This window comes from Bolinopsis microptera, chromosome 3 (genome assembly GCF_026151205.1).
Source record: "Bolinopsis microptera isolate Bmic1 chromosome 3, MBARI_Bmic_1.0, whole genome shotgun sequence".
Taxonomy (NCBI): Eukaryota; Metazoa; Ctenophora; class Tentaculata; order Lobata; family Bolinopsidae; genus Bolinopsis; species Bolinopsis microptera.
In genome coordinates this window covers 10,670,209-10,697,611 of record NC_087074.1, presented here as the reverse complement: position 1 = coordinate 10,697,611, position 27,403 = coordinate 10,670,209, and the positions used below count along the sequence as shown (strand labels likewise).

The following is a 27,403-nucleotide window of genomic DNA, read 5'->3' as shown; positions in this document are numbered from 1 at the left end:
ACGTGCAATGTTTTATGAAACGTATCACACTCACAGCCGATCACATACAATTACAAACTCGTGCTTGCTTAAAGTGAGAACGTCCATAAACGTTACTTTTCTTTTGCCTTTTCGCGATCGCATCGTCACTTTTGCTTTTCAGTTAATTAGGCAGATATAAACTATTTTGCACTCATATGTTAGTATCTTTTTATCCAAAGCTTGATTAACTTTCAAATGTTTCGTTTTCGAGGGCTCAAGTGCGCTCTACAGTTGCCCAATAATTTGTCTGTACGTGACTTGAAACATGACGTTATGAATTAAAGTATATTTCTTTTCCTAAAGCGGAACTTTGAAGGAAATGGCGGGAAAATGTTGGTTTCTGTGCCCTGAATTCGAAATTGATCCAGGGCACAAAAAATAAAATGTTCCCGGCTTTCCGTCGACAGTGATGAAGGAAATTAGGGCGGGAACATTTAAGCATGCATATTATATTTTATGGTGATAATAATATTAATATTATAAATATATACTTATAACATATTACGTGTCGTAGATTTGTACTCGATATTATTTCTGATTGGTGTTTTATCACAGTTTCTGTTGAACAAGTGTTGATCTTATGACGTTAGGCAGAGTGAGTGGTTTGATTCTCGGGGTAAGTTCCTTTCTTCAGATTCAATATTCGTATAATTTCCTGTAAACTGCTGATAGCTGTATAGAATTTAATTTTGCCAGCCCTGATTTTGTGGCAAGCAGTAACATATTGTTCAGCCAACTAGCCAAGTTTAGCTTCAAAGCAAATTGTGAAAATCAAACAGAGGTGCAAGTTCTAAAAATTATGCCACAGATTTGAATTCTGTCTACAATTATTTTATCTCAGGTCCTATTGCTGGGGCTCTGTCAGAGTGAAGATGCCGCTAGGCCCAAACCTATAATAGGTGAGGAAACAATAAACTATTTCTGTCAGTGATTACCCAGTTCTTTAGTTTCCTTGTTTGATTTTGAACCCTTTCATACTTCCAATGTTTTAAATTGAGTTCAGGTATCAATATTACTATATTACTTTCTAATAAACAACTTCTTCTACCGACAAGAAAATTCACAAGAATGCTCGAACATAGTGAACTGTATCGTTGACCCATGCCAAGTAAGCGCCGAGTGTCCCGGATATCCCGACGCGAAATGTGTAGCCAGCTACTGCGGGGGATGTTACACTCGTTTTGTGGACTCCAGTGGCAATGTTATTGAAGAGTGCTCCCACCAGCCTAACCAACGATGTGAAGGAGGACAGAAGTGGAATAAGTGTGGTAGTCCTTGTACCAAGTCCTGTGATGCTCCTAATCCTCTTTGCACGGAGGTTTGCGAGGCTAAGTGCGAGTGTCCCCCAACCAAACCTATTTGGAGAGATGGAAAATGTATTACTGAGGAAATGTGCCTGGAACCTCCTCCTCCTCCTGCAAAAGGTATTTGAAGCCCAATCCTTTTTACTGTCTTATCTAATTTTAAGCTTTATTTAATAGTTAGTGAAGCTTAATTTTAAGGGGGGGGGGGGGGGGGGGGGACAATGGATATTTTTTTGTGAAACTTGATTTCGAGATAGCAGTTGACCAACAAACTAAAACCAGTGACCGAACTTTTGAGGGGGTCCCGGACCCCAACCGCCAAACGGTGCCTGCGGGGCAGCCACGCCCATATTTGGTCCAAAGTAAAACAAATTTTTTTTTAGTAAAACAAATTTTATTTTATACCCACAATCAATTCATATTTAGTTCAAATATTTAAAGTCAAAGTAACCATTTCACATAAGTGGTTATATTATAATAAAATAATTTGTGATAAATTAATAAATTAATTTACACTCAAAAATGAACAAAATATACACAATTTTTTCCTAGTGCAACACTGGTTCAGCGCGCGGCTGATCGAAAAAGTTTGATTTGATTTACTAACTACAGTGTACAGCGTACATGAAAAAATTACTTACTGAATCTATTAATACTAGACACATTTAATTCAGATGTTGTTCAATGAGTTAGCCACAAAAATGTTCAAATTATGTAGGAGGGTAAAGGACACAATTGCTAGTAGTGCTTCTTTGTGCCCGTTGACTACAATGAACATTTTGCGGAGTTTCTCCAGACGGCTTTTATTGGAGTGCGTGTTATTTACTTGGTTATGCACAAGCCAGGCCAACATTTTGTTTTTGTGTCAGCCGTGCTACCAGGTTGCAGAGTATTATAAACACTAAACAATTATACACTATACAAATTTGCTAATACAATATCATGCAGAGTCCGATCTAGCTGCAAACGTCAGACACCACAGTTCAGCCGCCAAGTACCGTTTAAGTGAACACCGAAACACGAGGTTTAGGTGTCATTTTGTAAATCACTTTATGGATGGATAATTCAGTAATTGTTGAAGAAAATTACAGTCACTGCCACCTATAGCGTTATGTCATGGGTCTGATTAACGGTCAAGAATAAACGTACGTGCGCGCTTAAGAAACCCGCGCAAATGTTGAGGTAGGGAGTAGCTGCGGCGCGCTTTTAACATATATTACGTATAGCGCCGTACGGAAACGGCAATATTTAAGTATTTAAGTATTTGTTTACATAAATTCCACGTTTTTATCAATAATCTAGCATGGTCCAAAACTGTTAAAGTTGTCATTATGCCACTCATTATCGAACCTGCTTTGGGCATCTAGAAGAGATCGGTTTAGCCTTGATTTGATTGAGTTACAGGATGTGTTCACAAAGTCAGGTTTATTCTGTGGATTGGAGTCCTTGAATTGATTCCAAAGCCAAGAAGATTTATAAATAAAGTTATGGCTTGGCTTTGGTGGTATTAGACGGTCATCCCTCAGTTCAGACATGTTAAGTAAAGAGTAGAGAGATATGTAGTAGAGGCTCTTACGGGCAAAAAGACGTGTTTTCTGCTACGAGTTTAGAGACCTAACCGCTAATTGGACACAATAGTATGATGTCTAAGGATCGATAATATGTTAAGAAGTATAAATTTGGCCTTATTAGTCACGTGCTATACCAATGCGCGTTTTAAACTTTGACAGTCTATTACTCTAAGGCAAATAAAGTAATTATATCCATATTTTGTCAGCAATAAGATCACATTATTTTCTATTTAGTGTGAAAATATGAGCTAGAACGGACATAATCTCGCTGAGTTATAGCTGTTTGAAATTTATGATGAACGCGCGGGTGCCAATTGATAACAACTAAATGCTTTTGCGCGTAGTGCGCGTCGAAAATTTGGCAAAAACGCTTGCGGAGTGACAATATTCAAACTTCGATTAAGTATATGAAGTGGGTACTTCTCGGAAAGGAAAAATTTAGGCAAACACGATGTGACTATTTTTGGGTTGATTTAATACAACTGCAAAAAATTATTCAAACTTAAAGCAAAAAAGTCAAAATTTTTACCACTTTTTTGGATTTTTACCTCAGAACAAATAGAGGGATTTGTTTTATTTTTATACAATCTTGTGCGGCTGTCTTTTAGCTATCTTTATGCAAGTTTTGCCGACATGCCAACAAAATTAACTTGCTCAAAATATCAAAAAACATGGTTTTTTGGCCTATTTTTGGCCCAAAAATCGGTTTTTTTGCGATTTTACCCCAGAACAATCAGTCCAATCATCTTGAAACCACTTTCAATCGATTCTACGGTCAAAAATACGTCTAGTAAGGTGTATCTGGGGTCCCTAACGTATCGAGCAGACAATGCCCGTAAGAGCCTCTACTAATGGGTACCCTATATTTCACTATTTTAAAAAGTTCAGTTATAGTACGAAGTTTGTAAAGATTGTGAACAGTAAGGAGTTTATGACTGTTAAATAATGGTTTGGTTGATTCCTTGGAATAGAATTCAGCTCCTAGTTTTTGACAACATAAGGGTCTAACAAGTTTATTATGAACTACCGATTTAGAGCGGACACACTTTGCACATGGTTTAATACGTGGATTAACAGAGTTATTAACATTAGACTCAAATTAGGCCCAATTAAGCCAAATACCCTGAACATACCCAAAACCCAGATTTTAGGTGCTCTACTTGTAGCTAGTGGTCTCTTGAACTCGTATATGAAATTTCATCAAGATTGGACAAAAATGACTGAGTTATGGGCCAAAAACCATATGCCCATATTTGGGCATACGCACCAAATTTGGTAGATTTCGTCCCATAAATTGGGCAAATATCAATATTTTTGAATGAAACTTACTTTATAAGAAAGGTAAGCCTAAACTACATATTCTCTGTAAGTTATAGCTTTATATCTGTTTAAATGTGGATACTAAGGCGAAAAAACCTCAAAAAAAATTTGGCGGCCAAATTCTGAATTTGTCCGGGAAAATATTGGAATTTGGCCGCCAATTGTTTTTGGAGGCCTAAATCAAAAATCTGTTCTCAAAATAAGGTGGAAATGCGATTTCGAGTCGATTCCGAAAATTTCATGCAAAAATTTTGAAAACTGATTGAGTTATTACAATTTTAATGAGATCAATTCCGCGAATATCGCGAACCAAGATACAGGCAATTTAGTTTATTTTTTGTGGTTTTTTCGCCTTAGTATCCACATTTAAACAGATATAAAGCTATAACTTACAGAGAATATGTATAGTTTAGGCTTACCTTTCTTATAAAGTAAGTTTCATTCAAAAATATTGATATTTGCCCAATTTATGGGACGAAATCTACCAAATTTGGTGCGTATGCCCAAATATGGGCATATGGTTTTTGGCCCATAACTCAGTCATTTTTTCTCCAATCTTGATGAAATTTCATATACGAGTTCAAGAGACCACTAGCTACAAGTAGAGCACCTAAAATCTGGGTTTTGGGCATGTTCAGGGTATTTGGCTAAATTGGGCCTAATTTGGAACAAATATGGGCGTGGCTGCCCCGCGGGCACCGTTTGGCGGTTGGGGTCCGGGACCCCCTCAAAAGTTCGGTCACTGGTCCTAGTTTGTTGGTCAATTGCTATCTCGAAATCAAGTTTCACAAAAAAACATCCATTGTCCCCCCCCCCCCCCCCCCCCCACCGATTACTGGGCCAAAATTATTAATATTATTGTAAAGTTAAACTAACTCTTTTGTATAATGTACTAGAAACCCGCTAGTAGAAAGCTTTGTTCGAGGAAATTTTAAAAATCAGTTATGTTTTAATTTCTCTTCATCATATAGCTCTGTTATACTGTAGACATAATGGAATTTATCTAACAATGGCGACAGCGTTGTTAGTATTCGGATTCCCAAAACGATGCTTTTTACCGCATCAAAAAATACCAATCACAACCAAAGTTATGAATATAAGTCATAGCGTGAGCGTAAATGTGAGCTAGTTTGGATGATGATTAATCACTCTACACTCGACTGTCACGTGACTTTTTCAACCCTTTCTCTAGCTGGTTCTGAACGACTTTTCGAAACCCTAACCCTCTAATCTGATCCCAACCCTAACCCTAACCCAATCCTTAACAAAAACATATGCTGAAACCCTAACCCTAACGCGAAATTAGACTAACTTCCTTATACGGTCATATCACGTGATCGAGACAGTTTTTCGCCAATATCTCGTCAGGGGAGCATTTTAACCCTATGTCATGGGGGGTGATTCGGAATCAGCGTCCGAAAATACATCGATCGAAGTTGGTTACAACCGTCGGGGGCCCTTTTAGAACAATCTCGAAGATCGACTGTAGAGTGATTTAGCACGCTCGAGCTAGTTTTGAAATTATGACGTAGCATACAGCATAACAACGCGCGTAGTTAAGATGTTCTTGCTCGCGCACGTGCACTTTAACTAGGTAGTGCGCCATCGACAGTGAGCCGCGCGTGCCGACTGTAGGATGGTTTTTTAGCGCTAATTTCGGCCAGCACAATTTTCTTCAAACAAATAAATATTGAGTATCCTTCCCGACCTCCAATTGCAACAAAAATTGGTAAGCTTACTCATAAACTTACAAGGAAAGTGTCCCAAAAATTTAAAGCATATCCAATTAACAGAAACTATGTTACAGCTAAAAGCAGCGTATTTTGCCCCATTTTGATCACTATATCAACTCCGATATCCACCAAATTTTTCGGACAGTTGTAAAAGCCCTATTGGAAGGTCGTCGCCAATTTTCAGAATGATCTCATTTAAGGAACTGAAGATAAATCCGAATAATACGACAAAAATGGTCAAATTTGGACGAATTTGGTCAAATTACGCGACTTTTACAGCTACTTTTGCTCCAAAAGCCGCGCACCATCAAATATGGCACTGATCTTTCCAAAAAGGTATGACAAATTTGGTATTGTGAAAATTCTCACAGTCTCTAGAAAACACTGGTACAAAAATTTTTAAAATCCGAGCAAGTTTATTTTTATCGTGCACCTCCTACTTTAACGTTTCTACGCAACAGCGCAGTAAACCTTTGCTAAAATAACGCCATTATTCTAACGATTATTTAACCTCACTTCCGACGTTAATTATAAAAAATCTAAAGCCTAAATCAAAATTCTAAGAATGCTATAGCCTATTCCTATCCTTTTTCTACAACCCTGCTAAAAATGGCGAGGTTTCAACTCCATTTGCGAGCTGGGTTTGATTTCACCAGAGGGTCATTTTGAGGTCGATTTTCGGTGTTTTTTCTTCTATGTCCCCGTTGCCGGGGAAATTTCGTCAAGTTTAAATTATAATATAGATATATACTTTTTGACTTTGGGTAAATTTATTTTTTTAATTGGGTTAGACATTTCAATTGTAATTTGATTTTTGAATCGTTTAACCCGTTTAATCCTTTTAACTGGCCATATTGTCATAAGTTCAAATGTCCCAAGGGCTGTTCTTGGACATTTCGGAAGATGTTCCGCTCCAACATTAATATCAAAATTCTACCAGAGTGCAAGAGTAACCTTGAATACAATGATTGTGGCAGTGCATGTGTCCGACCTTGGCGCACTTGTAGTCATAAGGAAGACACTGAAGCGTTCTCTATAGCTGAGAGTGGGAAAAAGGAGAATAATCTCGACTGTCCTGCTGTCTGTGTAGGAAGATGTGAGTGTCCTAAAGATGCTCCTGTCCTTCATAACCGTGTTTGCATTCCTGAATCTTCTTGTCCAGAGGAACCTGGTAAGTCAATCTTTTTAAGCAGGTTTATGGAATGATATTGAACCTGATGCGACAACCATTTTCCATACATGAAATTTAATAAAAATCGTTGAAATAACTCTAGATTAATAACCAGATCAAAAATGTTTTAAAATTAAATGTATCATGTTTTACACCTCTCTTCGCCAGAGGAGTGCAAGGATTGGATACCTAAGTGTCCCGTCAACCCCTGTGAACAACACGAATGCTCCTCAAACTCGGACGCAACCTGTAAGCCCTACTACTGTGGAGGCTGTTTCGCTAACTTCTTCGACGGCGAGGAAGTCGTCGAAGAGTGCAGCGCAAGTAAAGAAACTTGTAGTGGTGGCCAGGAATGGAGCGAATGTGGGCTGGCTTGTCTGAAGACTTGCAACGACCCTGATCCGGTCTGCACCAAGAACTGTGTGCCCAGGTGTCAGTGTCCTGCTGACAAACCTATCTGGAAGGAGGGAGAGTGCGTGGCAGTGAGCCAATGTGACTCAAGTCAGTGTAAGAGCAACCTGGTGTTCAACGAGTGTGGAAGTGCTTGTACTCCATCTTGTAGGGATCCCAATCCAATGTGTACAGAGCAGTGTGTACCGAGGTGTGAGTGCCCCAAGGAACTACCTATATTCCATCAACGTGTTTGTACTATGGAGGAGAAGTGCCCGGAGATACCTGAACCTGGTTCGTTAATTTTTCTACACGTTTTAATCAGCTAAACTCATCCTTAGAAATGTTATTGTTCTTCATTTTGTCGATGAATCCCACATCATGATCATAGTCAGTCTATTAAAACCTTCCTATTTCAGAGTGCAAAGGAGGAATGGTATTTGAGGAGTGTGCGAGCAAGTGCACCCCAACATGTGCTGAACCCGACCCATTCTGCACGTTCGAGTGCGTGGCTAAGTGTACATGTCCTCCAAATACTCCTATTCTTCACAATGGGGAGTGTATGCCAGCCAACGAGTGCCCTGAGACGCCAGGTAAATAACTTTAGAGGTTTAGTTTAAAAGATGGTTTCTCCAAGATTGTAGAATTTAGTTTGGATGGTATTATATATTCTGCTCGTGTGTTCAAGAGTGAGCGGATACGAATAAGAACTTGGAAGCCTATTCGATTCCTAGTTAAATGAAATATATGATACTCGAATGGCGCCTAATCAGGTCCTAAAATCATAGTGGAAAACTTAATATATGACGATTTATTAAGTTTTAAATTTTTAAAGGTATTTGGTTTCTAATCATAAGTCGGGTTCAGAGATCCAATATCTGAAGTAAATTTATTCATCAGTCAAGATTCACTTATTACGAACCTCAGCTCCCGATTAAATATGTAGTATAGTTAAGTTTGAGATCCGGTATCAAAACGTGACCACAGACATGGTGGAATGTCTTCAGAATTAACACAGGGTTGAAATGATAATAAGATAATAGGAGTCAAATATCCTGACTAATGACTTCTCTCACGTCAACATTGTGTCTGGCTCATCTTGTTCCAACGAACCTAAACATTGAACCAAAACCCTCATATTCAGAATGCGAAGGAGGGACAGTGTGGAACACGTGCGGTATGAGCTGTACTATCACATGTGACGACCCCCGACCAATGTGCACCAAGGAATGTGTGGAGAAGTGTCAATGTCCTCGGTCCAGTCCCTTCCTGCACGAGGGACAGTGTATACCTAAGGACCGGTGCCCTGCTAAAGGTTTGGAAACACTTCTTTTCACAGTTTAATTGAAAAAGATGAGGCAATCACCCTGAACTTCATCATTTTTAGGGAAACTGTTTTGTGTGAACAATAGGCTTCATTTCACTGTAAAAGTCAATTATAGGTCAATGTGAACACGATGGAAACGTGTATGATGTGGGAGATGAGTGGAATACAGACCCATGTACTTTTTGCTCTTGTATGCAGAATGAAGGTAATGGACGTTCACTGTTAGGAATTAATTTCTATCTGATATTTTCACCAAAGATTTGACCAGTTTCAAAACAAATTATTGCTATTTATTTTTCACTCTGAGATTAAAGGCAATAACAACAAGTTTAATTAAATCTTCAGAAACAGGCGAGAAGATTGAAATGTGTGCCTCTGTTAAATGCGCATTCCCGATCTGTGAAACAGAGGTCATCTATCCAAAGGACCAGTGTTGCCCTATATGTGAGTTCCTGTGATTTCTAAAGTGATTTAATAATAATACATTGATCCCTGTATATGACTACATTTAAGTATTGACTAAGGCGTCTAATCGCACCGATTATTAAACATGTGACCACAAATTTTCATCAAGTTTAACCGTTCAGGTGCTAATCCGTGCAGTGTCAAAACAAGTGAGGGAGAAATTAAAGTATATGAAGCAGGAGACGAGTGGAGCCCAGACCCGTGCACAACTTGCCACTGTGTTGAAACAGGTACTGTGATTAACCTGGGGACCTCAGGCTTTTCTGTTCATGAACAGATTGAAGATTCGGCGGAATGACAGGCTGAGCACCGCCCAGTAAACTGTGATTAACATATCGTTCCTCATGTCTTATGTCGAAATTCCATCAATCAAATCTCAGACTGTTCTCAGTTTTAAAAAGGTTTATCCTTCAACAAAATGCGCCCTTAATACCAAAACATGCACTCAGGCGACGGTAAGATGGAGCAGATGTGTGCTAAGATCTACTGTGACATCCCCATTTGTGAGACAGGAGAACTCAAATGGAGTAAAGATGCTTGTTGTCCTTCTTGTAAGTTTAGAAATAAAGATCGGGTTCAAAATATTTTCAGCAATTCTGCTTTTAGTGTGGAAGATTCAGTCGTTGGTTAAAATAAATCAGTGTGTAACCCTGATAAAAATAGGTGCTGACGAGTGTACACACAGAGGAACAGGATACGAGATCGGTGACTCCTGGAAACCGGACGACTGTACCTCTTGCCAATGTTATGAGGAAGATGGTTAGTGGTTTCAAGAGACGTTGTTCTGTTAGGAGATCCTTACCTTGAGCCTAGTATTTAGTTTTCATGATTTAATATCCATATGTGGTTATCATGCGTTTAATGATCCCTAGCAATGTTTGAACGATGATAAATGCCGCTTGGACGTATAATTATTTGTTTGTATTTCTAAAATATATTTGTACTGACGTTTTGTAATAAGAAGAGCAATCTCTTACTCCCTTTAATCTAATTCTCTTCAGGAGAGAAGAAGCAGATGTGTGCCATGATGAGTTGCATGCTTCCTGGACCTAACTGTAAACCCTATTATGTGCCTGGAGAATGTTGTCCAAGATGCGAGGACGACTGTTCATTAGTGGATTGTGCCAGCACCGACGGTTGCCTCTGGGAAGTAGTACAGCTGAAAGGAGATTGCTGCCCACTTTGTCTGAAACCTTGTTACTCAGTCGAGGATGGAGAGCTGATTTTCCACAAGGAGAACGAGCCGTGGCAAGATACTCCGTGCCGTACTTGCACCTGTGTCCGAGATGGTAGGTAGATGTTTTCTGTACTCTAGGTTGGGAGCTATGTGACGTCATAGTGCTTTACTTCACGCTCATAGATAAATTAGCTGTGACGTCATGGGGCGTGTTTTGAGTCATACCATGAGAAGTTGATAAATTGTAAACATATTGTTATGGTCGATAACACTTTTATATTGATAGTTGACGATCGCTAAAGCCGGCAAAACTAATAATATCATCGATACGCCTCAAATATCGAAATTATATCCAAAGTTGGTACAACGTTTTACACCAAGTTTCCTTAATAACCAAATCTCCAGAGAAAACGGGCTACAGAAACGAGTGTATGGAGATTGCGTGTAGCATACCAATTTGTGGACCAGAATCAGAAGTTATTTATGACGATAAGACAACGTGCTGTCCGTATTGTGAGTAAAACCTTCAAAATACCTTCACTGTATTTCGTATAGCTTGTCAAAATCGAAAGTAAAACCTTGGAAGAGAGCTAAATGCGGCCTTTAATATATTAGCCAAGTATATATTAATATATGTATATGAGAGAGAGGGCGGTACAGGTTTATAGTTTAAATAGTTTTATATAATAGTATTATCATATTATAGTTGTACATATTTTTACAAATATCTGCAATCCTACCGCTATATTAACCAAGCTTATAATGGCAGGTTCTGATCCGTGCTCACTTGGGAATGAAACCTACGATATAGGGCAGTCTTGGAAACCAGACCGTTGTATGAGTTGCGAATGTATCGAGGGAGAAGGTATACAATACACATTTTAAGAACAACATATTTTTCCATGAAATAATTGCCTTTTCAATGTTCTATCATTGTTCTGTGGACATTACTTACTTGTACTTGATTAGGTCTCCTCAATCATTCGAGTGGCCTGCACCAATGAACTCCCGTTTGTGGCGTATCATCTCCCTCCAAAGTTTGCGGTCACTAGCCATCTCGCTCGCTCCTTCTAGGTCTATGTCAGTGTTTCCTGTAAACGCTGCAGCATCTTCCAGCAAACATATTCTCCAGTTCTTTCTTGGACGGCTCCTAGATCTTCTCCCATGGGCAGGGGTCCAATTAAGCAGGTACTTAGGAAGCCTAGTGTCTGGCATTCTGGTGACATGGCAAAACCAACGCAGGCGGTTTGCTCCTATGTACGTCTCTACTGGATTTATCTTTGCACGCTCCAGCACTTCAGTGTTTCTAACCCGATCGAGCCATCTTATCCTAAGTATTCTCCTCAAGCTACGCTGATGGAACACCTCAAAGCGATGTAGCTGCTTTTTGGTTGTGTTCCAAACCTCACTACCATATAACAATATTGTCAAAACCGCTGCCTTATAAATCCTGATCTTTGTATAAGACTGGATGTTGCGGTTTTTCCATATATTACTCAGTTGATTGAAGGCTCCGGAAGCTTTCTGAATCCTAGCTGACAGCTCACGGTCGATAGTACCGTCGCTGGATATAATTGTACCTAAGTACGTAAAGTCACTAACTTGCTGCACTGGCGTGTCTTCAACAGTGATGTTCACTGTGGCTTCTTTCGTGTATGGCCGTTGAGAGGTTGCTTTACCAATGACCATAGCCTCAGTCTTTTTACCATTGATTCTTAGACCTCCCTGGGTACCATACATACACAAAAGGTCAGTCGTTTCTTGAAGACCTTCCTCGCTGTTATCCAGTACAGCCATGTCATCTGCATAATCTGTATCTAACACAGTGATATCATCAACAAGCGGACTGATAGATCTTTGAAGAACCGCTCCATGGGACACCACTTTGTTGCTTTCTGTTCTCTCAGCAGCCATATTGAGGCAGACATTAAAAAGTGGGGGACCCTGAATGTCTCCTTGGCCACTGCCTGAACTTACTTCAAACCATTCTGATAGTTCACCATTGTGTCTAACAGCACTAACAGTTCCATTAAAGAATGCCTGTATTATTCGAATGTATTTACATGGCAGGCCATAATGACTGAAAGCTTTCCAAATATAATTCCTGTCAATGGAATCAAAAGCTGCCTTGAAGTCCACAAAATTTACATACAGGGGGATATTATATTCAATGCAGTTATGTATAATAGTGCGGAGTGAATAAAGCTGATCAATGCATGATCTGTTCTTTCTAAACCCACACTGATTGTCTCGTAGCAAACTTTCTAAACCGTCACTCATGCGTTGTAAAATGATGATTTGATACAGTTTAGATGCTGTATATCTTAGAGTGATCCCCCTATTATTGGAGCAATGAGAGGTATCACCCTTCTTTGGTACAATTATCACGATGCCTTTCAACCAGTCGTCAGGCACTGCTTCTGAATTCCAAACTTTAGAGAACAATTTCTCCATCCTATCCACAAGACCACTTGCCCCATACTTTAACTGCTCATTAGAGATTTCGTCGATCCCAGCGCTTTTGTGGTTCTTTAATTTTTTGAGACAGTTTAAAATCTCAAGTCTAGTGGGGGGACCATCACCATTACCAAGATAAGGAAAGCATGGAACCACTTCAAGATGGTCCAGGTCAGACAGATCCGCATTCGTGGGAGGAGGGTTTAATAGCTCCGAAAAATGTTCTCCCCATCTCTCTCTCTGAGCAGAGGGATCAGCAATCAACTTCCCGGATTTGTCTCTTACAGCAGTTGATTTTCGATTCTTCTTACCGGACAGTGTTTTTATCCGTTGCCATACTTCCCTTTGCCGGCCATGGACAGCAGCTGTTTCCAGATCTGCTGCAACTCTAAGAGCCCAATTCTTGTCGTCTTTGTGGACATTAGATAATTTAAATTTACAGATATCAAGCGGAGAAACTTTTTATGGCTGTTTGTTGCTATTTATCTTGACCGGTTGATGTTTTTCATAATTGGTGTTAGTAAGGGTTGTTTACCTTTTTTGATGTTTTTGTTGATGCACTAGTGTATTGCCGGAATGAAATTATTATAATATACTGACCGGTTTCCCTTCAGGAGGCATTAAACAGAAGATTTGCATGGCCATGGACTGTGCGCAACCCGAGGAAGGTTGCGAATTTGTCTATTCTGAAGACGCCTGCTGTCCCATCTGTGAGACTTTCTTTGAATAACATATTCAATTACCATCTATATTAATCATTCATTGTGAAGTTGATCCAATAATCACGACAAATTGCAGATACAATTAATAATTTAAGAATTTAGTTCAGTAATGGTAATAAGAATAAATACTTTTAGCCTTCTTCTAAAACTTCGTGTTCAATATAAAGTTACAATATTTTAATAATATCAAATCAAATTTTAATCAAAAATGTAGATCAAATTATAAATTCCACCCATATGCAGGTCAGAAGCCGTGTGAGATGTATGACGGAGGTAAAACTATCGAGTACCAGCCTGGTGACGAGTGGAAACCAGACGCTTGTACTTTCTGCTACTGTGGACTCAACGGTAACTTTATTCTCACGTTTGTGATAATTTTAAAGATATTGTATACCAGAGTTTTAGAAAACATCTTGCTGTTGGAACTTTGGAAGTTACAGGAACAAAACATTTTTCAAATATCCATATAAGGATATTTGAAAAATGTTTTGTATAAATAAATTGTATAAATACAATTTTATAAAGGGAAATTGTAACTAGTCGAAGGGGTTTCAGTACGACAGTCGAAATGAGGTTCAGTTAAGGAATATTAATAATGGCTGTAATCAGTTCTAAGCACTGTGATGGCACATATACAATCCCGTTCGGTTGTGGTTATTTGTCAGTGATAATATCAAAACGTCGCAAGCCCCTAAACAGATAATATTTAAAATATGCAGATAATATGCAAATCAGTCTATTTCCAGTGAGGGGGAGCTAAGGCCCTGAACTTGCCACGTCCCCCGAACTTTGGAAGCAAGCACTCTTCTACCCTCTTTATCGACTCCTCCCTCACCCACTTCTTTCCTGGTTCGGTCAGCTTTGTCTCCAGATTCATATACACTGGCACAAGGTATGAAGTTGCCAGAGCACTGTATTGTGCAGCTACTGTGTCGAGTGGCCGCCTGGTTAAGTTATCGTAGGAACCTCCTTGATCTGGGAATATGAGTTGTTTTCCCTTCCCCTCAATATCAACATATTCCTGCAGCTCTACTGAATCAAGGTCTCCGTATGCTAAGATTATCTTTCTGCCCCCATTTACATACCCATGTAAGGTAGGTCTAGCTTGCCGCCTTACAGCTATTTCTGCCAACTGAAGACAGACACAGTGTTTAAGATGAATCCCATAATGATGGTATAGGCATCAGAATCTGGTCTTGGGTCTAAAAAGATCTTCAGTACAGCTTCATCTTCTAGCATTTTCTTCAGACTTGTTTGACACTCCTTTGTATCTACTGATGTGGTAAAAACAGCCGAACCTAGCACCTGGGAAAAGAAAGGATGAAGTACGTTCGGCAAATTAGTACAATGGCACCGGCTATTATATTTATAGCCATAACAAAACACTTATATTTCGTATGAACAAATACTAATTCTAGTGTAATAATTACTGCATACTAATAAAACTTATATGCCATGCCTATTGTTTTGATAAAGTAAACTTACTTGCACATCGACCACATAAGTCGCATGGCTATTCCAACTGAGAGCAAGCAGAACCACAGTTCCGTCCCTTGAAGGTTCATCACCATCTACATTTACTGCAACCTGACTTGGATTTCCGTGATTGAGAAGCTGGACCATCTCTAGCAGCTCATTCTTGGTGGAGATTATCTTCACCTCTTTCCTGCTGATCTTCAGAGACATTCTGCTGCTGAATTAGTTAGACTAAGCTTAGACGTCATTTAAATTCTGCTATCAGTATGGAAAGAACAGAAATCAAAATAACGTGGACGGATAAAAACAACTTATATAAGCAAGCATGGAAAAATCAAAATGAAGGTCATGTGTGGGTTCGGCATGTGACCATTCGACATGTCTTCTCACGAAATTCGACCCCTGGCCCTCCTGATCTTCCATGAGACCTAAACCTCACTCTTAACACAAATATGCAGCACAATTAATTTCAGTAAATGAGTCATGGATATTAGCCGGTTCGTTTTCACTTTCAAGGCTAAACAAAAATCAAAACGCAACAAATCAACAACATGACGAGCTAATATCTCGCCGCATAGTTGTATATATATAAGGCAGCTGCATTCTGGTTCACGCGTTAGACAGCCATCGTGCCAGCCAAACGGGAAATTTCTTATCCACTGGAAGGCAGCTGCATTCACTCGTCAGCCAGCCATCGTGCCAGCCAAACGGGAAATTTCATATCCACTGTACCTTGAGTACATGTGCTGTTCCTGTTATCTGACACTCATATATTATAATTACACGGTTTAATTAATACACCAAGAGCGGGGGCGCGTCAAAATATTATGGCTAGCGTTTATCAACAAAAGTCTCAGGAGGAAATGAACCTACAGGATCTCTTTATGTAATTCACAGTTTCGCTCAATTACCTGCAGTACCACGATACTTTCATTATATCATTTACATGCGGTTATTATAGTTAACAGTAACTTTATAAATCTCAGTTAGTGAGACACTTTGACTTGTGAGAGGATCAGGAGCTACACTTGTTTCGCCTCTTTCTCGGAGTTTAGGTGTAAATATTATGTAGCCATATATAGTACTGTATGCATTTTTTAAAACGATCCTTATATTTGAGCAATTTAGCCGTTATAACTGCTCATGATTATTATTTTGGGCCGTTCATAGTTTTGGATGCCCAAAATTTGGACTGCTTATTGCTTTATTGTTTTCGATCCTAATTGTGTTAAGACAAAAGTGTCTACGGCACTCATTTCTTCTTCATTGATCGTTCATGATGTAACCGCGGCGAAATTCTGGTTTCTGATTGTTTTCCATTTATAGCTGGGCAGGAATAGACAAAAAGACAAAAGAATTCTATTCAATCTATTCTGTTGCAATATTTTGTTTTAAACTGATATTGATAAAAATATTTGTCAGTGATTTTTATAGTGGCGCTGGTGTTAAGTTTATAAGCCCACAACTACGACAAGCTACACTTTTTTAATAATTTACCCGTCAGCTGCCCTCTGCTCATATCAGAACCATCTTTAATCCAGGCTGCTCACAACTGTTTCCGAAAGAGGTTGATAAGTTAAGGGTAGTTGAAAACGATTACGGAAAATGTGGGCTTATAATTGAAAGTGATATTATTCAATGAACTCATGTCAGAAAGATTCCAATCCTGATCTTTTAAGGTTGGGCATCTATTAAGTCGATTATATGAGCTTATGAGTATTTTACGATAAACTTCCGGATCGTGATCAGTTTTGATGATAACCTGATGATTTTTTTACTTTCATAGTCTTTCTCTTATATTGTATTTTATACTGCAACGCGAGAACAGTACCTGTTCGTTTTAGAGTGACAATATGACGTTTTATAACACTATTATAATATATTTAATGTAAGCTTGGCTGATAGTCCATGGAAAGTTTATTAATGTGATTGATTGTGTGTTTGGGCCATTCATCATTTCAATAAAGCCAATGAAGCAATGATACTACACCAGATTCAGAAAAATACAATAAATAGATTCCAATTCGTCACAAACTTCGCAGCCTTTTATAAAATAGTTTCGTCTATCTTTATAAGCAGTCGTCATCAATAATCCAGCGGCCATGTTGAATGCCATTTACTAAAATTATTTGTTACATAGTAGTGTTGAAAGCATTAATCTATATTAATCTATAGTAGTGTTGAAAGTATTAATCTATATTAATCTATATTGTGGGGAAATTGGTAGATCACCGACCGGCTATAAGCCGGTTATAAGCCGGCTATAAACCGGCTTATAGCCGGCTACAATTTTTATAGCCGGCTATAAGCCGGCTTATAGCCGGTTAGTAGCCGCTTACATTTGTTGTTGAGCGACGGCTATTAGCCGGTTATAAGCCGGCTATTAGCCGTTTAGGTATCGGCTATAAGAAATTCAGTGAAAACGGCTATTAGCCGGTTATAAGCCGGCTATTAGCCGTTTAGGTATCGAAAGTGGTTATAAGCCGGTTACAAGATATTAACTCAACTTCATCGTACTGAACGATAGTCAGGAGCCGGCTATAAGAAATTCAGCGAAAACGGCTATTAGCCGGTTATAAGCCGGCTATTAGCCGTTTAGGTATCGAAAGTGGTTATAAGCCGGCTATAAGCCGGCTATAAGATATTAACTTAACTTCATCGTACTGAACTGAGTTAATATCTTATAACCGGCTTATAGCCGGCTTATAGCCGGCTTATAACCACTTTCGATACCTAAACAGCTAATAGCCGGCTTATAACCGGCTAATAGCCGTTTTCACTGAATTTCTTATAGCCGGCTCCTGACTATCGTTCAGTACGATGTAGTTGAGTTAATATCTTGTAACCGGCTTATAACCACTTTTAATACCAAAACGGCTAATAGCCGGCTTATAACCGGCTAATAGCCGTCGCTCAACAACAAATGTAAGCGGCTACTAACCGGCTATAAGCCGGCTTATAGCCGGCTATAAAAATTGTAGCCGGCTATAAGCCGGCTTATAGCCGGTTAGTAGCCGGCTTATAGCCGGTCGGTGATCTACCAACTGGCCATATTGTGTATTGATCTAACACACGCACGCCACAATAACGACATGAAAATAGGTGATTACAGTCATTTTCATTTTCTTTGTTTATTAATTACAACATCTCCGTCTAGTAGTAGTACTAGTACTGATTAACTAAATATCGTCAATTTTGCAAGAGCTTTGTTGTTATTTAATTAGTATGAACTTATGAACTGCTTCGTTGTAAAATAATAATATACAACTTTTAAAAATCTCCCTCTTTGCATTTGACCCGTTTAAACAATATAGTTATAATACAGTTTATGAAAGTTACAAGCACGATCCAGTTGTAAAACATTTTAAGTCAAATAACCGCCCCAGCAAAATTATTCAGCGTGCGTGTGTGATATTTTAAAATATTATGCTAACTGTACTTAAAAAATAAAACTGATAGTAGGTTAACGTTAGAATTAGCTATTGCCAGTATGTATTCACGTGATTTCGTGCTGCTTCTTTACAAGATTCTACAAAGGCAGCTTGACCTCATAGTCGTGTACGTCAAAATTAACGTTTATTATACTTGGGACAAGTTAATAAAGTCTGCGTGAGGATTTTCGATTTCAATTTCGTATTTTCATCGTGATTCTGTACAGCTATGGTTGTCCAACAATACAACGATTGTACGTAGTTATACAGTCGTAGGAGCCAACAGGCTTTTTAAGGCCAGTGACAGTAATTGAGGTCATACTATTAAATCCGATTAGCTTCCTCTATAAAAACTTTAAACTAATTCTGCAACTGCAAATAATTAAATTATTAAGCTATCGAATGTCTACTGTAGCTGACATTACCTGATGTGATTTGATGTGTAAACAGCCGCTATAATAATTGCACCCGAGTGTTAGACTAATTAGAGTACTATAGTTGTTGTGGACTGATATTTCACAGTACGAAGCTTTGGATGCTTTCATGCCGGTTTAAACGCCGCCATATATTATTAGAAGTAATACTAATAGCAAGACTGAGCAAGATTATATGGCTATTGTTATTTAAATGTTCATCTAAAAATTGCAACTTTGAAATTTTGGATCTGACTCTGACTCGCACCGACATTTTTAGAACCCATAAGCACTACTATATAACAAATATTTGATTTCTCTTGGAGAATTTCTCTTTAGACTCTTAACTTGCGAACAAATTGAAGCAGCAAACTTTAGGCTAGAAACTTTATTCTAGCCTAAAGTTTGCTGCTTCAATTTGTTCGCAAGTTAAGAGTCTAAAGAGAAATTCTCCAAGAGAAATCAAGTTCAAATGCGACTCATAAATATAGCCCCCTTGAACTATTTATAACAAATAATTTGAGAAATCTTTTGAGATCATAAATACGATGTTGTCACATTGAAACGTTGAATAATTCCTCTCCTGATATTGATAAGAGCCTTTTCCTTGTTGGAATTTCCTAAATTCTGGCCAGACTAACTAATTATTAAGCCCGGCTAGTCACTGACTAACTACTTCAGTTACATACTTGAGGTACATACTTGAGGTACATACTTCAGTTACATACTTGAGGTACATACTTGAGGTACATACTTGAGGTACATACTTCAGTTACATACTTGAGGTACATACCTGTAGAAATGTGTTGAAGTAGTTAGAGGTGCTGTTGTGTTTCAGGTCACCTAACGTTCCAAAATTTGATTTGATTTAATTGCATTCCATGTTTTCGTGTTCACTGTTCATTTTGACCTACCCTCGTAATTGAGACTATAAGATTAGATTAGGGCAAAAGGTTGACACGGATGATGACTCAAACTGCGTAGGACTCCACCTCCATATAGAGCATGGACTGACTCAGAAGAAAAATTTTAACAATAGTGTTTCAGTGTGTATCCTAGAAAATTCAAGTCCTAGTAGTTTAGATGTTAAGGAGCACCGATATATACATGCCTTAAATTCCCTCCGCCCCTCAGGAATGAATAGTACAAACCCTTTTAAGATTAGATTCCTTTATTGCATAATTGATTTTTATTTTGTCTGAGGGGCTTTCCATAAATTATTTTTAAAAATAATTGGTCCTTTTGTTGATGTTTCATATTTCACGGCAGTTTCCTTTTCAGAGTTTGAGTTTATATTTAGAAACTAACCATACTATCTTTTAGATTTATGTCACTTATGATGGCTCCGGCTGAAAGTACTATGACTCATTTTATCTAAAAGATTGTAGTTTCATTGCTTCTGAAGTAGCTATCAGTTCGCCGGTCAATGTTGGGTATAATACTCTTGAAGATTAGATTTATTTCAATCCAGTTTGAAACCTCATAGAACCTGAACAATGTTATATCATATAATTGTACTGACGACAGGAAGGAGAAAACAGAGCGGCCTCAACAACATAAAATGTACTACAAATACAATTAGAAGAGATCAAATAAGAAATCTTTCGTCACGTTACCTGATTGTGTTTATCCTTCTATTTTCTGGACATAGACAGCAGCATAAGCAGAAAGACAATCAGGTAACTTGACGAAAGATTTCTCCTTTGCTCTCTTCTAATTGTAATATATTTTATGTTGTTAAGGCCGCTCTGTTTCCTCCTTTCAGTTGTCAGCATATGATACAACTCTGCGTTATTTGGTTTAATACTTAATAGGTACTTTTACCTTCTCACGTGGCCCTGCAGACTGCTTTATGACTGTGCGTTTGTTTATGTCCCTGTTTATTGAGCAGTGCCACATCTTGTCTGAACAAATAGCCATCATAGCTTGTAATCTAGGAGTTCCTTTTGTTCATTAAAATTGTTAGCTGAACAAAAGGAACCCTTTAATCGGCCTTCGTTTGGTGGTATATTCATGAAATTCCTGGATCTCTGATGACTATTCATCGATCAGATCCGGATGTTATATCTTATAATGGACAAGAACACGGAAATTGCTAGAATTTAAGTCGCGATCCATTTTTAATTTACCTTAAGGCTTAATGACTTACGTTGCCAACACTCAACAGTACATTCGATTTTTAATTTTCACGGTAATTCTTTTTTACAGTATCTCTGCCCCTCAATCGTAAATTTAAAATGACATTATTCAATAAGCTAATAAGGTAACCTTGACAATTTTTGAAGGAATGTGGAATGTCGATGAGGAAAGTATCCTCAACCACACCGCCCTTGACAATGTATTGGGAGAGCACCACACTGGAATCAAATCCTTTCTCCTTGTTTACAACAGTCTTGTCATAATCTCCGGTCTGGGAGGAAACGCACTTGTACTTCTAGGATCCCTCAAATACAATGCTATCCGGATGGAGCCAAACTCAGTGATCCTGATCGAGCACGTGGCAGTGGCGGACATGTTGGCTACATTCCTCCAGTTTATACCAATGTTAGTTACCTTGGCAACAGAACGGTGGTTGTTGGGGACGTTTGTTTGTTACTGTGGGATACTCAGATACATCCCGTTTTGTTGTGAGGCTATGTTGATTGCGATCATGTCATGTCACAGGGTAAGGGTCCTGGCGTCCCCGCTGAACAGCCCCATGGAACCCTCACGTCTGAAGATGGTGCTTTCTGGGGTCTGGATATTCGGCAGTCTCCAAGAAGCTCGACTGGTCCATGGACCAGTGGTCCATGGACCACTATAGGTGGTCCATGGACCACTTCACCAAGGTACAGTGGTCCATGGACCACCATAAGTCAACTCATGAAGATTATATCTAATTTTTTATTATCAATTGAAATTGGCATCTTTATGATTGCAATATGTATAATAAGTATTACAAAAGTAAATAACATACAATTTACATAGATAGAGGGAGAAGGTCGGAGCTCTTCCTCATCTCCTCTGTCTTTCTGAGAGAGGCAGAGTCCTCAAATAAACAGTATTTACATTGATCACACAGCTTGGTTCCCTTGAACTGATCAGCTAGGTGATGATAGTGTGAGGAGTCGACAAGCTTCATTTCTGCAACAAAACGCCACTTGTAGAACGTTGATCTGGGCATCTGAATCTGCTGAATAGCCTGCCTTGCGCTCGTCCCACTCTTCACCATCTCCAAAACAAGAGGATATTGTTGATGGATTGCTGCTTCCATGTTCCTCCGTGTGGTATTCCTCCGTCTGATAGGTCCTGCCGAGCTCTCTGGTAGTGGTTGAGGAGGCGGTATCTCGATGAGGTTGAGGGGAGAGTCGACAGTTGGGGAGGTAGGTAGACGAGAGGGGTCTCTAGGTAGCAGGTTCAGTGGATTGTCACCACTCTCTAATCTTTCGAGAATCTGCTCAGTGTGCACAGACAAATCCAGGTCTGTATCTGCGACTTGAGAAGGAGGAGCAGAGGACTCTGGAGCTATAAAGGTTGGTGGGAGTGGAGGAGAATCCGGAACGTAGGTAGGGGAAGGAGGGGAAGGGGGAGGAGCAGTGGAGTCTCCAACAAGGTGGGTTGGGCAGAGCTTTCGTTCTGTGATAGTGACGGTTCTTTCGACACCATCAAGGACTGTAATTGTAGGACCCGTTCTTTTCAGCACTGTGCAGTCGGGGCATCTGGAAGGAGGGACAGGGAGAGCTGTAGAATTAGTTGGGATAGGAGCGTCTATGTTGACAGGATCCACAGCAGCGCAGGATATAGAGGCATGGCGCTCACCACAGTGTGTGCAGAAGTTGGGGTGTGCTCTGCTTACCACCAGCGGTCTGCCTCGTTGAGTCGACTTATCCAAAGGAGTAGAGGGTTTGCAGATTGGGTCACAGGAATTGATGCTGTTCAATCTCTTGTCCTTGTCAGATGTGTAAACCATAGTAGGGTAGTGGAGGGTACAAATATGTAGTTGAAGGATATAGTAGACTGTGGTCGATGGCAAAAAATCAATACTTCTCACTGTCTGTTGCCGGGTCCACGAACTGGATCGAGTGGTTGACGGTGTGATGAGTGTAGCCAGCGGTAGTTAGGCTGTTATAGGCTCCCCACTCGTCAGTATAGACAACAGAACCAGGGAGGATCCAGCGTCTAATCAGAGGGAGTAGTGTGGATGCACCTCTGCTGTTGTTCGGACAGGGTAGTAGGAAACAGTTACCGTTGCTCCGATCTACAGCTCCAAGCACCCACTGCCCTTCTCTGTAAGCTCCTTTATTGTACTTGCGTTTTCCGAACTTGGCCTCATCCATCTCCACGACAACACCAGGTCCACCGAGAGGAGAGGGATTGGATACCAGAAAGTCAGCTACTCTTGTATGTATCATGGTCTTCCAGTCACTGATGGTGTTCTCTGATACTCCTATGAGCTGAGAGATAGCTACATTTGCAAGGGATTTGATGCTGAGGTAGAAAACCAGCTGTAGGAATAGTGAGAAGGTGAGCTTCTGTCCAGAGAGAACACTATCCGTTCGTATGTTCCTAAACCTTGAGCAGGGTGAACACCGCCAGATGAGAAGGTCTGAGGACTTCTTAGAGGAGCAGGGTACAAGGTTCATAGCAGAAGAGCAGCCAGGACAGGAAAGAGAGGACTTCAGAATACCACGTTGAAAGAGGAAATCCCTTGCATGCTCATCAGTATTTGTAATCCGATGGATTTCGTTGTGTAGTGAGTGGCTCATATTGAAAACACAGTAGTGGTGTACAAGTATCTGTCTTGTATATCGAAAACGACGATGGCTGTGTACCACAATTCATCTTATATATCTCTGCGACGTTTTTCGTAGTTAATACTGACATCTTGCAATCTTAGCGAAGAAGTCTACCGTATGATTGGATCATATGATAATGGAAGCTAAAGTGCTTGCTGATACCATGGACCTTGTTAAAGTGGTCCATGGACCACTTATTCAGTGATAAGGTGGTCCATGGACCAGTGGTCCATGGACCACCTAGAGTGGTCCATAGACCAGTGGTCCATGGACCAGTCGGGCTTCTTGTAAACTGCCGGATATTCTACGTTACCTCCCTGATCGGTCTGACGGGGATCAAACCGACAATAAAGTACGAACCTTCACACTTGAACTGCAGCCCCTTCGATTGGGACAACATTGATAGCGTATCCACATACCTTCGGATATTGAGGATGATATCTGGATTTTATCTATTTATCCCAGCAATAATCACAGTGATAGCAAACATCATCATTCTCCGGCTAGTGTACGCTAATTCAGCTATCGTAGACTCTGCTACCCGAGAGAGTAACTTTAAAGCGGATGATGATTAATCACTCTACACTCGACTGTCACGTGACTTTTTCAACCCGTTCTCTAGCTAGTTCTGAACGAATCTTCGAAACCCTAACCCTCTAATCTGATCCCAACCCTAACCCTAACCCGATCCTTAACAAAAACATATGCTGAAACCCTAACCCTAACGAGAAATTAGACTAACTTCCTTATACGGTCATATCACGTGATCGAGACAGTTTTTCGCCAATATCTCGTCAGGGGAGCATTTTAACCCTATGTCATGGGGGGTGATTCGGAATCAGCGTCCGAAAATACATCGATTGAAGTTGGTTACAACCGTCGGGGGCCCTTTTAGAACAATCTCGAAGATCGACTGTAGAGTGATTTAGCACGCTCGCTTTAAAGCAGTGAAGACGATATCCCTGATTTGCTGGGTCTACATAGTATCATATATCCCTTCTGTTGTTCTCTTTGCCCTTCCGGTTGCCGGAGTTACAAATATTCCCCGCTACGTCAATGCTATGAACATGTACATTTTATCTTTCAACCTCGTTGCTAACCCTCTGATATACTCCTTCACAAACAAGAGGTTCGCGCTCTTTGCAAAGTTATTTTTGACCGGAAATATCAGGGACTATGGCCGTTTGAAACATCTGAATACAGCGACACGCGTGAGTTTGGTTCTTCGAAACCGTTTTAAGGCTCGGTCGTCGTCCCCTGCAATCTCTATACAGTCGTTGTCACATGTAGTTCCGGTCGTGCAAGCGTCTCCAAGGATGAAGAGATTAGTGACAGAAGCTAGCATAGGATGATTTTGACAGTCAGGCAAATACAGTCACAGATTTATCGTGATGTCCTGAAATTTGATGATACAGAAAAATTTCGAAATATTCTCTTTGAATGACTAATGAAGTAAACTGACTGAATAAATTAAACCAGCAAAGATTTTTCTGATCTCCGGAGACCATTGGGACTTTGTAGAATTTCGCTATTTTATGTTTACCACATGAGATTTTTACTGTCATTAAATGTTTAAATCAAATATGTGTCAGAATATTCGAATTGGAAAGAAACTCCTGATTCATGTTATTTTCATTTGTCTTGTAAAACTTTTCTATGCCAAAAGTAATGATGATTGTCATTGATCAATTCTGCCATGCAGTTCATGCAATTGTTAAAGTAATTGTGATGTACAATACTTTTATATCGACTGTGTGATTATACTCTTTTTATATGACCCAAAGTTCAGTATGGTAGTTCATTTCCAGAATCGAAAAAACGAGAGAAATATAACGCAATTAATACGATTGTAGTGTATTATTTCTAAGGTCGGTTAGTTGCCGTCATATAATAGCTGATTGTTAAAATTTCAGGCGAAGGGGAGAAGGAGCAGTCCTGTGCGGTAGCCGACTGTTGGCAAATGGAGGAAGACTGTGTACCTGTCTACAAGGAGGGAGAATGTTGCCCCATCTGCGAGAAAGAAGGTCTGTAACAGCTTTTAATCATACTAAACATGGAATAGGATTTAGTCTAAGTTTACTGTAAAACCATATTTTACAACTACAAACGTCCCCAGTATTTAGCGCACACCACCAGTTTATTTGCAGCTAACCACTTACTTCCCAGTATGTGAGCTAAAACCCTACATTGATAACGGCAAAGCTGTAGACAAAGCAGGGACAGGCAAGGACGCTAGTTACACCTTCAAGTGTGACGATGGCTACAGGCTCCAGAAGGAGAGTGGTAACACTGCCTTCTGCAACAAGATAGGCCAGGCTGTCTACCCTGTTTGTGAAAAATGTGCGTATTTGAACTATCGTAGCTAACTGTCATGTGCAAATGTGTTTTTAGATTGGGAGCATTTTAATCCTGTTAAAGTGTTAATGAACATAGAACAGAGCTGAGGATTAACAAAAATGCATACTTTTTTGTTCATGCTTATATCTATTGCAGTATTGTGAGGTTTGAATGTCACTATAACTTCTAATTTGTAAACTTACACTCCACGTAGTGAGCATCAGAACAAGGTTAGTGGAACAAGCTGCCCCTGGAACCTACATCCTGGAGATAGCCACACCAGACTCAACTGGAGCTGCTGATAAATGGGGACTGCTCTGTGATGACGGCTGGAGTGATAGAGAGGCTCAACTTGTCTGCAAACAACATGGATATAATGTGAGAATTCCAACTTGAATCGGTATCTGTTGAAGGTATCATAATCCATATTTATGTGCAAAATTGTGAGACCACAAAAAGCAGATTTTTATGCCAACGGAAGAAAAAAAGTGCGTCCATGCTCAAAAGTGAGACACACCACGTATTTCATGTAATACTAAAGTTTCCCCTTTCAGTTCGGCAGAGCTGTGTCTCTACAGAGTGACAGGGTGGACTTCCTCTTCACCCAAATGTATTGTCCTAGAGACGATGACTTCCTTTTCCAACATTGCTCTGTCACCCGCTACACTGATGCCAAGCTTCCTTGCGCCTTTAACGAAGTCGCTGGGCTCTTCTGTTATAATGGTAAATAACTTATCGGGCATAATTCTCACGGACACGTTTTTCACGGACCAAATTTTTCACGGACATAATTATTCACGCTCATGACCGCCCAAAATTTTCCAAAAAATTGTGAAAATTTTTTGGGGATTTTTAATAAGTGTTTTACTCTTTTTGCTGAACACTTGAATGTGACTGAGGAGTGATTATATTTGTCTTATAAGTATACTAATAAACTAATATAGTAATCGGCTACACATATATCTACGCATATGTAGGGACACCCATATTACAATTAATGGAAATAATTAACGGACTTTATTATTCACGGACCTTAATGCCACAGACATTATTTTCACGGACTTAATTATTCACGCTAAGGTCTTCAGCGTGAAAGCAATGTCCGTGATAATTATGACCGATAACGGATAAGGTAACCATAATTTTGAGATGAAATCATGTTTTGGGCCTGTGCTTTATTGACTTTGAGAGAAGTGAAAGTGAAACTATATAAGTTTGGTATGATGGGTAACCACATGGTAACTACATGGTAAGCACTGTATACAGTTATAACACATTTTTAAACTAATAATTTTACTTTCAGGCGGACGTGA

The 27,403-nt window shown here is 39.6% G+C and overlaps 1 protein-coding gene across 1 annotated transcript in view; it reads left to right on the top strand.

Annotated features, from left to right (window-relative positions):
- The first annotated feature begins 513 nt into the window (after positions 1 to 513).
- The window catches only part of LOC134812135 (cysteine-rich motor neuron 1 protein-like), a 28,264-nt gene continuing 1,374 nt past the window's right edge, over positions 514 to 27,403 (top strand). Inside the window, exons 1-21 of the mRNA XM_063819352.1 lie at positions 514 to 637; positions 863 to 920; positions 1,077 to 1,445; positions 6,890 to 7,120; positions 7,289 to 7,804; positions 7,930 to 8,103; positions 8,655 to 8,825; positions 8,953 to 9,042; positions 9,183 to 9,281; positions 9,425 to 9,532; positions 9,752 to 9,853; positions 9,966 to 10,061; positions 10,304 to 10,591; positions 10,885 to 10,992; positions 11,249 to 11,344; positions 13,551 to 13,646; positions 13,902 to 14,006; positions 25,667 to 25,777; positions 25,920 to 26,093; positions 26,305 to 26,468; positions 26,645 to 26,813. Of these exons, the coding sequence (XP_063675422.1) occupies positions 602 to 637; positions 863 to 920; positions 1,077 to 1,445; positions 6,890 to 7,120; positions 7,289 to 7,804; positions 7,930 to 8,103; positions 8,655 to 8,825; positions 8,953 to 9,042; positions 9,183 to 9,281; positions 9,425 to 9,532; positions 9,752 to 9,853; positions 9,966 to 10,061; positions 10,304 to 10,591; positions 10,885 to 10,992; positions 11,249 to 11,344; positions 13,551 to 13,646; positions 13,902 to 14,006; positions 25,667 to 25,777; positions 25,920 to 26,093; positions 26,305 to 26,468; positions 26,645 to 26,813 (3,361 nt within the window). The 5' untranslated portion in view covers positions 514 to 601. The remainder of the gene's footprint in view (positions 638 to 862; positions 921 to 1,076; positions 1,446 to 6,889; positions 7,121 to 7,288; positions 7,805 to 7,929; positions 8,104 to 8,654; positions 8,826 to 8,952; positions 9,043 to 9,182; positions 9,282 to 9,424; positions 9,533 to 9,751; positions 9,854 to 9,965; positions 10,062 to 10,303; positions 10,592 to 10,884; positions 10,993 to 11,248; positions 11,345 to 13,550; positions 13,647 to 13,901; positions 14,007 to 25,666; positions 25,778 to 25,919; positions 26,094 to 26,304; positions 26,469 to 26,644; positions 26,814 to 27,403) is intronic.